The sequence below is a fragment of the Gymnoscopelus microlampas genome, assembly GCF_963454915.1.
Source record: "Gymnoscopelus microlampas genome assembly, chromosome: 12".
Taxonomy (NCBI): Eukaryota; Metazoa; Chordata; class Actinopteri; order Myctophiformes; family Myctophidae; genus Gymnoscopelus; species Gymnoscopelus microlampas.
The window spans coordinates 40973526-40985740 of record NC_139949.1 but is presented as its reverse complement, the minus strand read 5'-3'; the positions used below and the strand labels follow the sequence as shown (position 1 = coordinate 40985740).

Here is a 12215-nt window from a genome sequence, read left to right as displayed (position 1 = left end):
TTGAGAGCTGTTTCACCATGCAACAATGAGGAGACTACTTTTAGAATTTCCTTTTCTAATCAATGGAGCAACAGAGCAAGATATCTTGTTAATTGGACTAGTTACATCATGACGAGGTAACTACACAACCCAAACCTCTGCCAAGTGTCACTTCAAGTCTGATTTCAATAGATAGACATATACGGTAAATCAGTAGTACTTTGTGATTACAGGTGAGGAAACTAGGGGTAAAATCTGACTTACCAGGACTGGTATGAATAATGTGGGTTTTATTTCAAGTACAACTGCAGTCCGACTATAGAGAAACATTGCATTTGTTCACCAAATTCATATAGTACAGTAGTTATACCAGGTTTTCCACAGCGCAACCGTCTTTGTATTTACATTGTTTCCTTTAGTACTGCTCAGTAAGCACGTATAGAAGGGTGATGAATGGCTGATTCCTCTTCTTCACTCTTGCACTTGTTGTGTGTTGTTCATGTGCCATTGTACAGCAAAACGACACATAAAACAAGTGTCAAAATAATGGCAAAATAGGGATGTATGCGTCTTTAATTTATCCCTCTACAACAGCATTACCGTCATCCTTTTTTCCCCCTTCAGACCATTGACTACGATCACGACTACCGGGGCTTGATTTCTGGTTATATCGGCTTAGGCCTAATTGTTACATTGTGTAACTACAAACTCACTACAAAATTGCATGATTCTACGTCTTAAGTGCTCTAAAAATGTACTCTCAAAAGTAATCTTGTGGTGAGTGTCCTTGAATTATACACTGGTTAAAGGATCATACCGGTGGTCTGGCATGTTTAGCCCATTGACTATGACTCACAGTATACTGACCACTTTACAATGCATGCTGTAGTTTCTCTGGTTGTCGAGGAAGACCACTTAGTTTATGTCAGTACAGTAAGAAAAACTCACTTTTCTATGATTTATTTTAGTTATTTTTTGTCAAAGTTACGCCATCATTGCTGGGGTTTTTTATGCAGTTGAAATTGGATTGATTTGACAAGTCTAGACAAAAATACAGTATTCCCTGGTGAAAAGATAGTTTAACTAACAAAATTCAAATGACTTAACGGCAACAGAAATGTAATCCATAGAAGCGGAGATTTAAGGTGGGGTCATTGTCTTAAAGTTTTAATGAAAAACAACAGCTAAATCTAATAATTGGGCTATTCCAAGTTCTAAAGCACGACGCTAACATGGGCTAAACATGCCAGGCCCCCAATATGGTCCCTTTTTTAAGGCAGTGGTCCTCCGGGGACCCCCAGGGGTCCTTGAGGGGTTCCAGGAGGTCCCCAGCTAAATGATAGATGGTTAGGAACCGGGTCCATTTGGTTCTATTGGTACTCTCAGAATGATTGGGGTCATAGCTTTGGTCCATAGCATCAGCCAGTCAACGGAATGTATTATTTGAACAATAAATGATATCATTTCGCTACACACATCCTCAAAAAAAAAGGCGGTTTTGTGGTGTTGAAAGCTTTTTCTCCGTGGTGGGAAGCCTCTCAGAACCCCGCCTTTTATGTAAAATACACTGTTTGGCCAGAAAATATGTTGGCCAAACTTTGCTATTTCTATTGCAGCAAAATGGTATTATTTATTTTTACTACAAGTTTAGAAATCGGTAGACATTGAAAACCCGGTCAATGCGGAAATACATTGTAGAGAACTCGCTAATGCTCTGGACCGGAGCCGTGAGGGTCCGTTGCCTAATGAATACAAAAACTGGGGTCCTTGAAATTAAAAAAAGTTTCAGGTGCTGTGGACTACGATCAAATCCGTCATTAGCTCTCGTCCACTCACTGTGTCTCTCCAGTAAGGATGTTCTGCTGTTGTGTTGACTGAAGCGCTCGTGTCTCTTCCAGCTACATCTTCAGGCTGAGCTGTACGCGGCTCGGCCAGTGGGCCATCGGCTACGTGACTGCAGACGGGAACATCCTGCAGACCATACCTCATAACAAGCCCCTGTTCCAAGCCCTCATCGATGGCTACCGGGAGGGATTGTAAGTTGTCAAATATCTATGTATTTCCCCCTTTTAAGGATAATTATGCATTGCCTTCCCTGCACAAGTCACAGAGCATTGTATGGTTTTCTGTTACTGCACATTATACTGGTGAAATATAGTGAGAGGTGTTTGTGTGTTCCTCAGCTACTTGTTCCCAGATGGACGTGCTCAGAATCCAGACCTGACGGGCCTGTGTGAGCCCTCGCCCCAAGACCACATCAAAGTTACTCAGGTACACACAGAACTCCAGTTTGCTCCATCCATTAACCACTCCAGAACCTAAAAACTGGCATCTTTTTCTTCATCTTCGTTTGACTCTCAAAAAGTTGGGTTATTCTGTCCTGATTTTGTTTCTGTTCCACCAAGTAGAAGTGAGTTGTTGATTCTAGAAGTCGAAGACAGTGGAGGAGAAATTGGTCTCATGACGCCACAAAAGAAACGCAATGCAATAAACGCAAGATTAGTGGCTAGCTTAAAGCTACTTTTAAGCTATATCACACGAGAGGGAGTGCTGTTATACTGCTGATGATAATCGCAGCAGTGATTATCATACTGTAGCTGTCCATATTTTAACCACTTAAACCTATACGTCTATACTTGGTCCCCTCCTTTTTGCCCAGAATAGGGACACTATGGTCCATGTGATTACAGTTACACAATGTACCTTTTTAAAGGGAAAAGTGTACACCCAGTCAGTGGTGCCCATTTAGATTATTTACATTGGATTATTTTTCATATATGTAGTTGTGATCAATTTTGATCATTCGATTCAGGTCATAGCTCAAAGCGTCACCCCCTTCCTTTCCTCGTGTTGTTGCTTTCCTCCATGTAAAAGGAAGGGTGACGCTGGCGTTCATAGTGTTGCCAGCCACATGTTGGTCACATTTTGTGACTAATGAGTCACTGAAGGCAGGAAATCGCACCACTGCCAAGTCGGTGCCCAAGAAGTGACCTTGCGTGAGTCCAAAATAATACTAACACCCCGAGCCCCTCTGGGCATTCATTTCAGCACAGTGACTGGGCATCTGCTAGTCAGACAATCAGAGCTCTCCCACCTATCTACATTCAATGAATGGGCTTGGACTGCAGAGAAAACCAGCGGTAACAAACCTAAGTCCACTGCTTTCAAAAGCCAATCCTGATACCATGCCTTATACGGGTAAAGGACTACGTCTTAAAGTCATTGCATTGGTTCTGTGCTGCTTTTACATTTCAGAATAGTTTCCACCCAGTTTTAGAACCATTGGCTGAATTTGGAATGTCACCAGACATAATATCAGCAGGCGTAGATCTCTGATCGGCTGCCTAGGGGAGAGTACTAGGCTTCTACTGGCCTTGAAGGACATTCATCACTGTAGGCTTAGTTGCACTCAAACCATGTGGTGTGGCAGGTTAATCGCTGGAATCATTGGAAGTGAAGAACTGTTCTGTGCGGCTGGCAGCGGGTAAACATTGACGTATGGTTGTGTCTTTCCTGTGTACAGGAGCAGTATGAGTTGTACTGCGAGATGGGCTCCACATTCCAGCTGTGCAAGATCTGCGCTGAGAACGACAAGGACGTCAAGATCGAGCCCTGCAGTCACCTCATGTGCACCTCCTGTCTCACCGCCTGGCAGGTCAGACACACGTCCTGTCCACCCTGTCTGTCTGTCTGTCTGTCCACCCTGTCTGTCTGTCTGTCTGTCTGTCCTCCACTACTCTCCCTCCTCCTACTCCACTGATTCTCAAACCTTTTAATTTCAAGGACCCCCAGTTTGATATGCATTTGGCCACGGACCCCCATTTGATATATATCCTCAATGCAAATTTAAGTACAGAAAAGCAACATAAATATCATCTAAGCCTTTGTTTGCTGCAGAGCTTGTTTTCTTAATATATTCAAACCTTCCATTGGAAATCGGTTGTTGGAACCCATTACAGAAGTAATGTTTACCTCATGTCCTTGTTGTACATCAAATATCAAAATTTGCCGTTGGTGAGCTTGTAGATCATCCATTTTTGCAGAACGTTCATCACGTTTTTATGCCTAATGTTATTGTTCATCCACGTGACATGCCCAGAATAGGTTTATGTGGTTAACAAGCTTTGTGGTTCTCAGGAGTCTGAGGGCCAGGGCTGTCCGTTCTGCCGCTGTGAGATCAAAGGCACGGAGCCCATTGTGGTGGACCCCTTCCACCCCAAGGTCAGCGGGGTCTCCTTCGCTGGCTTCCAGGGGCCCTGCAGGGTCCCAGAGGCAACCGGCGGCAACGTGTCCCCTGGCAACGAGGACGATGACGATGAGGACCAGAACCTGATGATGATGAGCCACCTGGCCGGTGTCAAGGTACCATACTGATGACATGAGTAGTAATACTAAGGCTTAATTTATGCTCCCTCGTATGACAGTGTTGTGCGCCGAAAATGACCGTCTTACGGTATAAGCTCACAACGCAGAGCGACTGCGACGCGTTGTGAGCTTGTAAATCTGCTATTTTTGGCGAAGACATTTGGTGTAGAGGGGGGAAAACGATATGATGAAGCATAAATCTGTCTACACGGCTTTCATTTAAGTCCCTTCTTCAAATGACAATCAAACTTCACGCTCCATTCTGGTTTGTGTGTGCGTGTGCGTGTGCGTGTGCGTGTGCGCGTGTGCGTGTGTGCGTGCGCAGGTGGAGCGCCCACCCTCTCCAGTGTCACCGCTTCCTCCGGTACCCCCTCGCTTGGACCTGCTGCAGCAGAGACCCCCCAGCAACTCCGCTGTCTTGGCCCAGGGAGCCACACCCAAGGTATGAGGTTATATTGTGTGTTTCTGTGCATTTCTTTTCTCTGTAGTACAAGGTTATTAGAGTTATTAGAATTTTTCATTAGTTTGTATTTGTACTTTGGGTTTTCAGTTTAGTTTTATTCGTTTTTAAAAGTCTGTTTGGTGGTTTCATTTTTATTTTGTGAAATGCTTGGTTTTCATTAGTTTTAGTGTTAGTTTTAGGTTTTTTACACCATGGGGTATTTGTTGGGTGATATTCGAAATTGTATATCACATTGTGAAAAAAATACTTCTCCACTGTTAAATTGCTTATAGTTAGTTATAGTTAGTTAGTTTTGTAAACACACAATAACATTTTCAGTTATGTCTTTTTTTTACTTTTGCTTTTTGTAAAGCCTCATTTTTTTCAATTAACTAAAACGTAGTTTTTGTTTTATTCTGTTTTTTTTTTTTTTCATTATTGATTGATTTATTGAAATTTTGATTAGGCAAAAAAAATGAAGAATGAGTTTTAGTTGACTATCATAACCTTGCACACACCTCCCCAACAGATCCCAGCGCCTCACAGGGACAAACCACTACCTCTGCCCCCCGCCCTGAGAGAGCTGCCCCCTCCACCCCCTCCGGAGCGCCCGTCGCCGCTGCCTGGCCAGGACGGCAGGCTCCAGAGGAGACCCCTGCCCTCCACCCCGGACCAGCCCAGCTGGGCGTCCAACTACATGGTCCCCCGGCCAGCGACCAAGGCCGTGGGGGCCGCCGCCTTGGGCCCCGGCCCTGGCCCTCAGAGCAACGGAGCTTGCAGCGAGGCAGGCAAGCTCCCAGTGGCCACCAACGCCATCTACTGCCTGACACCAAGGTAGCAGCCTTACCCTACTATCCCATCCTACTATAAATCCTACTATCCTACTATGAATTCTGTCTGGATGACAAGCAGAGGCTTCGTGCCGCATTTCGAGCTAGTGGATCTGTTACTTTTGATGCTTTTGTATGACGCTGTAGGGCAGGGGTCTTCAACAGGGGGTCCGGGACCCCTAGGGGGTCCTCAGAGTTACTACAGGGGGTCCGCCAAATCTTTGTGTGATATGATTTTTCTTTTTACCTTAACCACTTGAACCCTAACATCCCTTTTCTGAGGAGAACTTTAGCCAAAAATAGCAGATCTACAAGCTCACAACGCCTCGCAGCGCGAGGCGTTGTGAGCTTGTAGATCGGCTATTTTTGGCAAAGAGGTAAGAGGTGTAGGTGTAGAGGGGGAAAAAAAAGTATAATCTGAAACACAATTTTATACAATATAGATGGGGTCCCTGCTTCATCTCTCTCTCAGCTAGGGGGTCCTTGGCCTGAAAACGTTGAAGACGCCTGCTGTTGGGCGTTAACACATTCCATGCCAGAGTTTAATATCATAATGTACTCACCAGTGCCAGCGATCTTTTTATTTTTTTTATTTTTTTTCACTTCGCCACAGACCTCGCTAAATACCTTACGATCGCGCGTTAAACTGTTTGTAGACACACAGGGTAGCTGTGTGAGTGGCCCAGAGAAGACATTTTCAATCGGTGACATTCCATTTTGCAGTAGTCGCAGTTTCTATTAAACAGCGTTCAGCGCGGAGAAAAACAACACCGAGATAATGGCGGATTAGCGGAAGCTTTAGAGCGGCGGCGGATGGGAACGAAAATGTTCGATTGACATTCATTTCCGTTTCCGGTGTGCTACAATGAAATGTGTCACTGTGAGAGAGGCCTACAATGAAATGTGTCACTGTGAGAGAGGCCTACAATGAAATGTGTCACTGTGAGAGAGGCCTACAATGAAATGTGTCACTGTGAGAGAGGCCTACAATGAAATGTGTCACTGTGAGAGAGGCCTACAATGAAATGTGTCACTGCGAGAGAGGCCTACAATGAAATGTGTCACTGCGAGAGAGGCCTACAATGAAATGTGTCACTGTGAGAGAGGCCTACAATGAAATGTGTCACTGCGAGAGAGGCCTACAATGAAATGTGTCACTGCGAGAGAGGCCTACAATGAAATGTGTCACTGTGAGAGAGGCCTACAATGAAATGTGTCACTGCGAGAGAGGCCTACAATGAAATGTGTCACTGCGAGAGAGGCCTACAATGAAATGTGTCACTGCGAGAGAGGCCTACAATGAAAAAAAGAAAAAAAAGACCACTTCGCGTAGATCTACGCGACTGGCACGCTGCGCTGTTATTTAGGTTTGCGTAGAACTACGCGATTGGCACGCAATGTGTTAATTTATGAAAAGAATATGGAGATAAGAGGTTTGTGCCCGAACGGCAGCGATATGCATGCTGAGTCACCAGGACAGGCCTGCGTCAAGTTTAATGACAGTTTGTGTGTCCATGTGCAGGAACACGCCTGCTCCAGGGACGTCGTCCGGCACCGACAAGGCTGTCCTCGAGTCTGAGGAGAACGAGTACATGAGCCCTACCTCTCTGCCAGCGTCTGGGGCTCCCTGGGTGCTGGCGGGGGCCCTGGTTCCCCCACCGCCAGCCCAGGCCAACCACCACAATGACATAGGGTAAGACCTGTGTATCCTTATGTCTATGCCACCGCCCCCTGACCACTCTGGTGCGTTGTCCAAATTAACTGTTCAATAAATCAAAAACAATGACGGTTGCACTCAGAAACTAGAGAAAGTGCTCCTCGGAGCACAGCTCTCCGCCAGGTCAGGTACGATATTGTGGCCTCCTGGTGGTGCTATAATAGGCCAATGTGAAAAGGGTGCCATTTATTCTATTCTTATAATCGGACACTGCATTCATGATTTGAGGCATTTTGTTCCAAAAATGTGTTTTGCTAAATTAGACCTGCTGGTGGCGCTATAACAGGCCAATGTGAAAAAGGGTGGCATTTCTTCCTTGGCCTAGTGGGAATGTGTGTGTGAAATTTCACGGAAATCGCAAGCTGCGTTCATGATTTGAGGCATTTTGTTCAAAACGGACCAATCCTGCACATTTTGGAAGCAAACCTTAGCCAATGAGGATGGAATATGGGAAATCGGACAGATCCGTGTTGATCACATGACTATAGAGATGCTGCGTACCGATTTGCATGACGTTTGGATAAAATCTGTAGGAGTAATGTAAAAAAATGGGTTTTGCACAAATCGGCCTCCAGGTGGCGCTATAACAGGCCCATGTGAAAATTTTGAGGCAGAGGTTCTGAATTGGCATCCAGGGAGTGTGTGTGCACAGTTTCGCAGCGACCGGGCCAACGGTGCCAGAGATTAGCTGCTAACACACAGACAGGACACACACACACGGAGGGTAAAACATACTCTCTCGCCATGCCTTCGGCCTGGCGGAGACAATAACATGTCAAAATTAGTGATTTGATTACTAATCGTTTTATTTTATTAGACAAGTCTTTGAAATTATCGTTATTTATTTATATATAATCGATTCAATCAATTGGTTCGGTTAATGGTTGCACCCCTCCTAGCCGCATGGCATAGTTGACATTTCCGCCCACACTCTGAAGCCGGATTAGTAAGGATCAGTGTTGTAGAACAATGCAACCATTCTATTGCTCATACTGTACTGTGGAAGGTACAGCATGTGTTCCTTGATCTCAGATATACGGTACGTGTTTACATGAGACCAAGGCAGCCTGCGTTTTCACATGAAAACGTACCTTTTGGGAATCCAATGTCTTGTTTTCCCTCTTCACAAAATAATGTCTGGTTGTCATTAGCTGGGATTTTGTTCTTGAATCCTGACCAGTAGAGGGTGCTGCAGGCTTGTGTTCTTCATTACATATTAGGCTGGATTCATTATTCTACTAGGTATTTAAACTTCCTTCTCTGTGTTCTTTATTTAAAAGAAATGCCATTTCATTCATGCAAATACATACATTAACTGAAGGTAGAACGCAGTTCTATCACACACAACCATTAAAGAAATATATTATATATATAATTGACAATGGCACAAAAAGTAGCTTGATCATTATACACAACAAAAGCAATTGTGTAACTTTTTACGTCACAATTCCTTTATTTACAAACAGCTCAGATGAGCATACAAAGCCTTTTGAGATATCAAGGGAATTTGCTGTTTCCATTCATGTGATTAATGATGTGTGATGCACAAAAAAAAAACCTTGATGTCCTCAGAGAGTGCAGGTTTGTCACTCTGCAGGTCCGGGGACCACCGAGGCTCCAAAATGGACCCTTACAGGTCTGTAAAAGAGTACAAATGGAACCGGATGGACCCGTTTGTACTCTCCCAGAGTTAAATTGACACTGAGAATTGTACAGCGGAGGTTTAGGATCCCAGATATTAATAAATGGTGTCTGATGGAGGGGAAAGGAACTGGTTGGAATAACGTGTTCCTTCCACGCGCTACGTCCTACCGGGGAAACTCCCCCTTGTCAGGTGACAAGAAGGTCAGTTGGCTCTCATGCATTGAAGGAGGCATGAGCTCGGTCCTGGCCTCCCTAGGCTGGTGAGGGGAGTGTAGCGCCCAGGATCACTTAGAAAATTGGCACCGGGTGAAAAATAAGGGTTACAAAAATGGTGTCAAATGGGAGTCTGTGGCCAAATGCGGATCAAACCGGGGGTCCTTGAAATTCAAAAAAGGTTCATACTCACTTTTGTGTGTGTGTGTGTGTGTGTGTGTGTGTGTGGTCCTCCTCCCCAGCAGTGTGGCGTGTGACGATGATGACTTTGAGGACCCCCAGGTGTATGAGTCCATGTGTAACATCCAGGCCCAGGCTGGAGGAGCAGAGTGTGTCCCAGCACTGCAGCCTTCTGACCCAGGTAACACTCACACATGGACACATTTACATTGCCCGCCCGCCCGCCCGCCACTGGGGGGAGACAGGGGTTTGATTCCTCTGCTATTTTCTGTGTAAATATGGTGTATTGGGGTAAAAGGAGGGGACCTAGGGACCCCGGTCAACAAAGTATTAAGTGTTTTTTTTTATCTTTGACCCCTGTGTTCTCTTGAATAATGTACTGTATATAGATCTATGTTGGCTTTAAAGGGATAGTTCATCCCCAAAATGACTTTTTTTCTATCGATTAGTCACCCCATGGAGACTTGAATTCATGGATATTTTTGGGCGGTGTAACCGCCCCTATATGTGAGGTTTGGACATCGACATTCGCTGCACTGTGATTGGCCACCATTCCCCTGCACCGTGATTGGCCACCATTGTACACCCCTAACCCCTACACATTCGGTGCAAATCTATACTTTTCTTTAAGTAAGCTTCCATCACTATGATGACCACTAGCTGCAATGTGATTGGCTGACTCTATTCAGGACTGTGATTGGCTAGCGAAACACATGACACATGTGCATAGCCCTATAAATAGGACTATGCACTTAAAACATTTATGTTTTTTTTTTTATTGAGTCATGTGATGACCACACACCGCCCACTTGACACTGGGTGTGATTTTGTTGTTTTTGTCGCATTCCTAAGTAAAATAATTTGATGACCAGCGGACCGGTAGGCAGCGGTTCCGGTAGGAGAGACAAAGGAGACTCTTTTTAGACTCTTCGTAGTTTATAATCCCTTCCCTTTTTGTCTTATAATATACTTAAAACAAAAACAATAACACCGATACAAAAACGAATTTGGACGTTTCACATATATGAGAAATAATATTTTATGGTTTATCATGAAGTTTTATATTTATCTACTATATTATCTTTAAACATTTTCTTGAATTTATAGATTGAACTGCACATTTTTAGGTCGTTATCACAACTAGTCCATATTTCTCTTGCCATAACAGATGTACATCTCCTTTTAATGTTTGTTCTAGCTTTAATCATTTCGAACATAGGTCTCTACGACGACCTTTCATTGGGCAGCAACACACCTAAAACACGACAACTGCCTTCTTGAATTCGCACGCACTGTGCCAAGCGGTGAAAGCCGTCCACCCCACATGCTATTTGTATTTAAAACCAGGAAAAGACAACAATTTCTTCTTATCACAATATTATGACATCTAGTCTCCTATCACGATATCCATATAATATCAGTATGTTGCCCAGTCCTAATTACCACCCTCAATCTAGAGCCCATAGTCTTATTAGACTTACAGTGTGGTCTGCCGGTCCAGTCTTTAGCTATCATAGTAAGTTATGTGTGCAGTGTGTGAATGAAGCCACACACGCATCACAATGCAGTGTGCAGTGGTGAAGCAGCACTATACAGACTGACTGCTTGTGTTCATGTTTTAGTGTAGTAACGGTCCATGCCTCATTTAGCCAAATGGAAGTAGTGATCTTTATAAACTCTTGTAAATACAAGTATATGTTCTTTTCACACATCAGTAATAATTAATGATATTCAGTTTTAAAGGTTTCATGACATTCAGTTTTACAACACATTAAAAGTCTTTGTCATGCTCCTTCGAACGTGTATAAAAAGTTTTAACTGAAAATTCCACTCTAGTGAGCCATTGCAGGTGTTTTTCTCTCACATTTCTAAAGCCTTTTCAACTGTAATGAAAAAAGAAATCTTTGCCTGCGGCTGTCGCGGGTGTTGAGGGATTTTGCCTGTCAATCATCACCTCTGCTCCGCCCCCCCAAAGGAAAGGATAGGGGAGGGGAGGGGCGTGGAAGGGAGTGGGTGGGATTAATGGCCTGTGACTTCACTATCCAAGGGCCAATCTCAGATTACTTTTCAGCCTAATTATTCAGAAAACCCCAGACCACAGAAAATCCACTGAATGTTCAAAGTTCAGGTTTTTTGGGTGTAATTGAGGTCATAAAACCCCCCCAAAAAACATAAAAAAAAAAAAAAAGTGAAAATGAATGTCATAGAACCTTTAAAGTAAATACAAATAATACAAAGGTAAAAGGACCAGCTTAAACACACACTACACACTGATTTATCTATTTCGTGTTTTGTCTGTTTCTCTCAGAGCATCCTGTGGTGTCCCAGGACAGTGTGGAGCAGAAGGACTTTGAGGATGTGTATGAGTATGACTACCCCAGGCCCCACGGTCCCCCAGCCCCCGCTAGACGCACCATGTCAGATGTCACCGGTAGCTCAGCAGCCTTCAGTGCTCTCTGCATGGACGCTCCCTCCACAATAGAGGCCTGTATGTTTCTCACCTTTTTGTTGAAGTGGATCTTGTCGGGCCTATTTGAGCTTGGCTGGTCTTTTGGTTCAGTTTCAGTTGAGTTGATAAATAATGATTCATCATAATCCAAACATGAATGGAAATAAGCCATCGAAACACAATTGCTGCAGATGGTTTGGTAGAATTCACGGCTGAGGAGTTTATCCAGAAGCAAACAAACACAACAGAGCAGAAAACAGCTTGTGAACTAAGGCTGTGGATATAGCATAGTTTTGTGATATACACATGAAGGCTGTGGTTTTAGCATATCTTTGTGATACATGTACACATTTTATACAAATGATCGCCTGGACATAATTGAGCATAGTTTTTTCA

The 12215-nt window shown here is 44.0% G+C and overlaps 1 protein-coding gene across 2 annotated transcripts in view; it reads left to right on the top strand.

Annotated features, from left to right (window-relative positions):
* LOC311056575 (E3 ubiquitin-protein ligase CBL-like) overlaps positions 1–12215 on the top strand; it is a 34550-nt gene that overhangs the window by 17595 nt on the left and 4740 nt on the right. Inside the window, exons 6-14 of one of the 2 annotated variants that reach the window (XM_084073292.1) lie at positions 1878–2015; positions 2163–2250; positions 3503–3634; positions 4117–4341; positions 4670–4786; positions 5316–5620; positions 7139–7309; positions 9436–9551; positions 11679–11858. In XM_084073292.1, the coding sequence (XP_083929418.1) occupies positions 1878–2015; positions 2163–2250; positions 3503–3634; positions 4117–4341; positions 4670–4786; positions 5316–5620; positions 7139–7309; positions 9436–9551; positions 11679–11858 (1472 nt within the window). Of the gene's footprint in view, positions 1–1877; positions 2016–2162; positions 2251–3502; positions 3635–4116; positions 4342–4669; positions 4787–5315; positions 5621–7138; positions 7310–9432; positions 9552–11678; positions 11859–12215 lie in introns of both variants that reach the window. The other variant, XM_084073291.1, reaches the window with a different exon arrangement.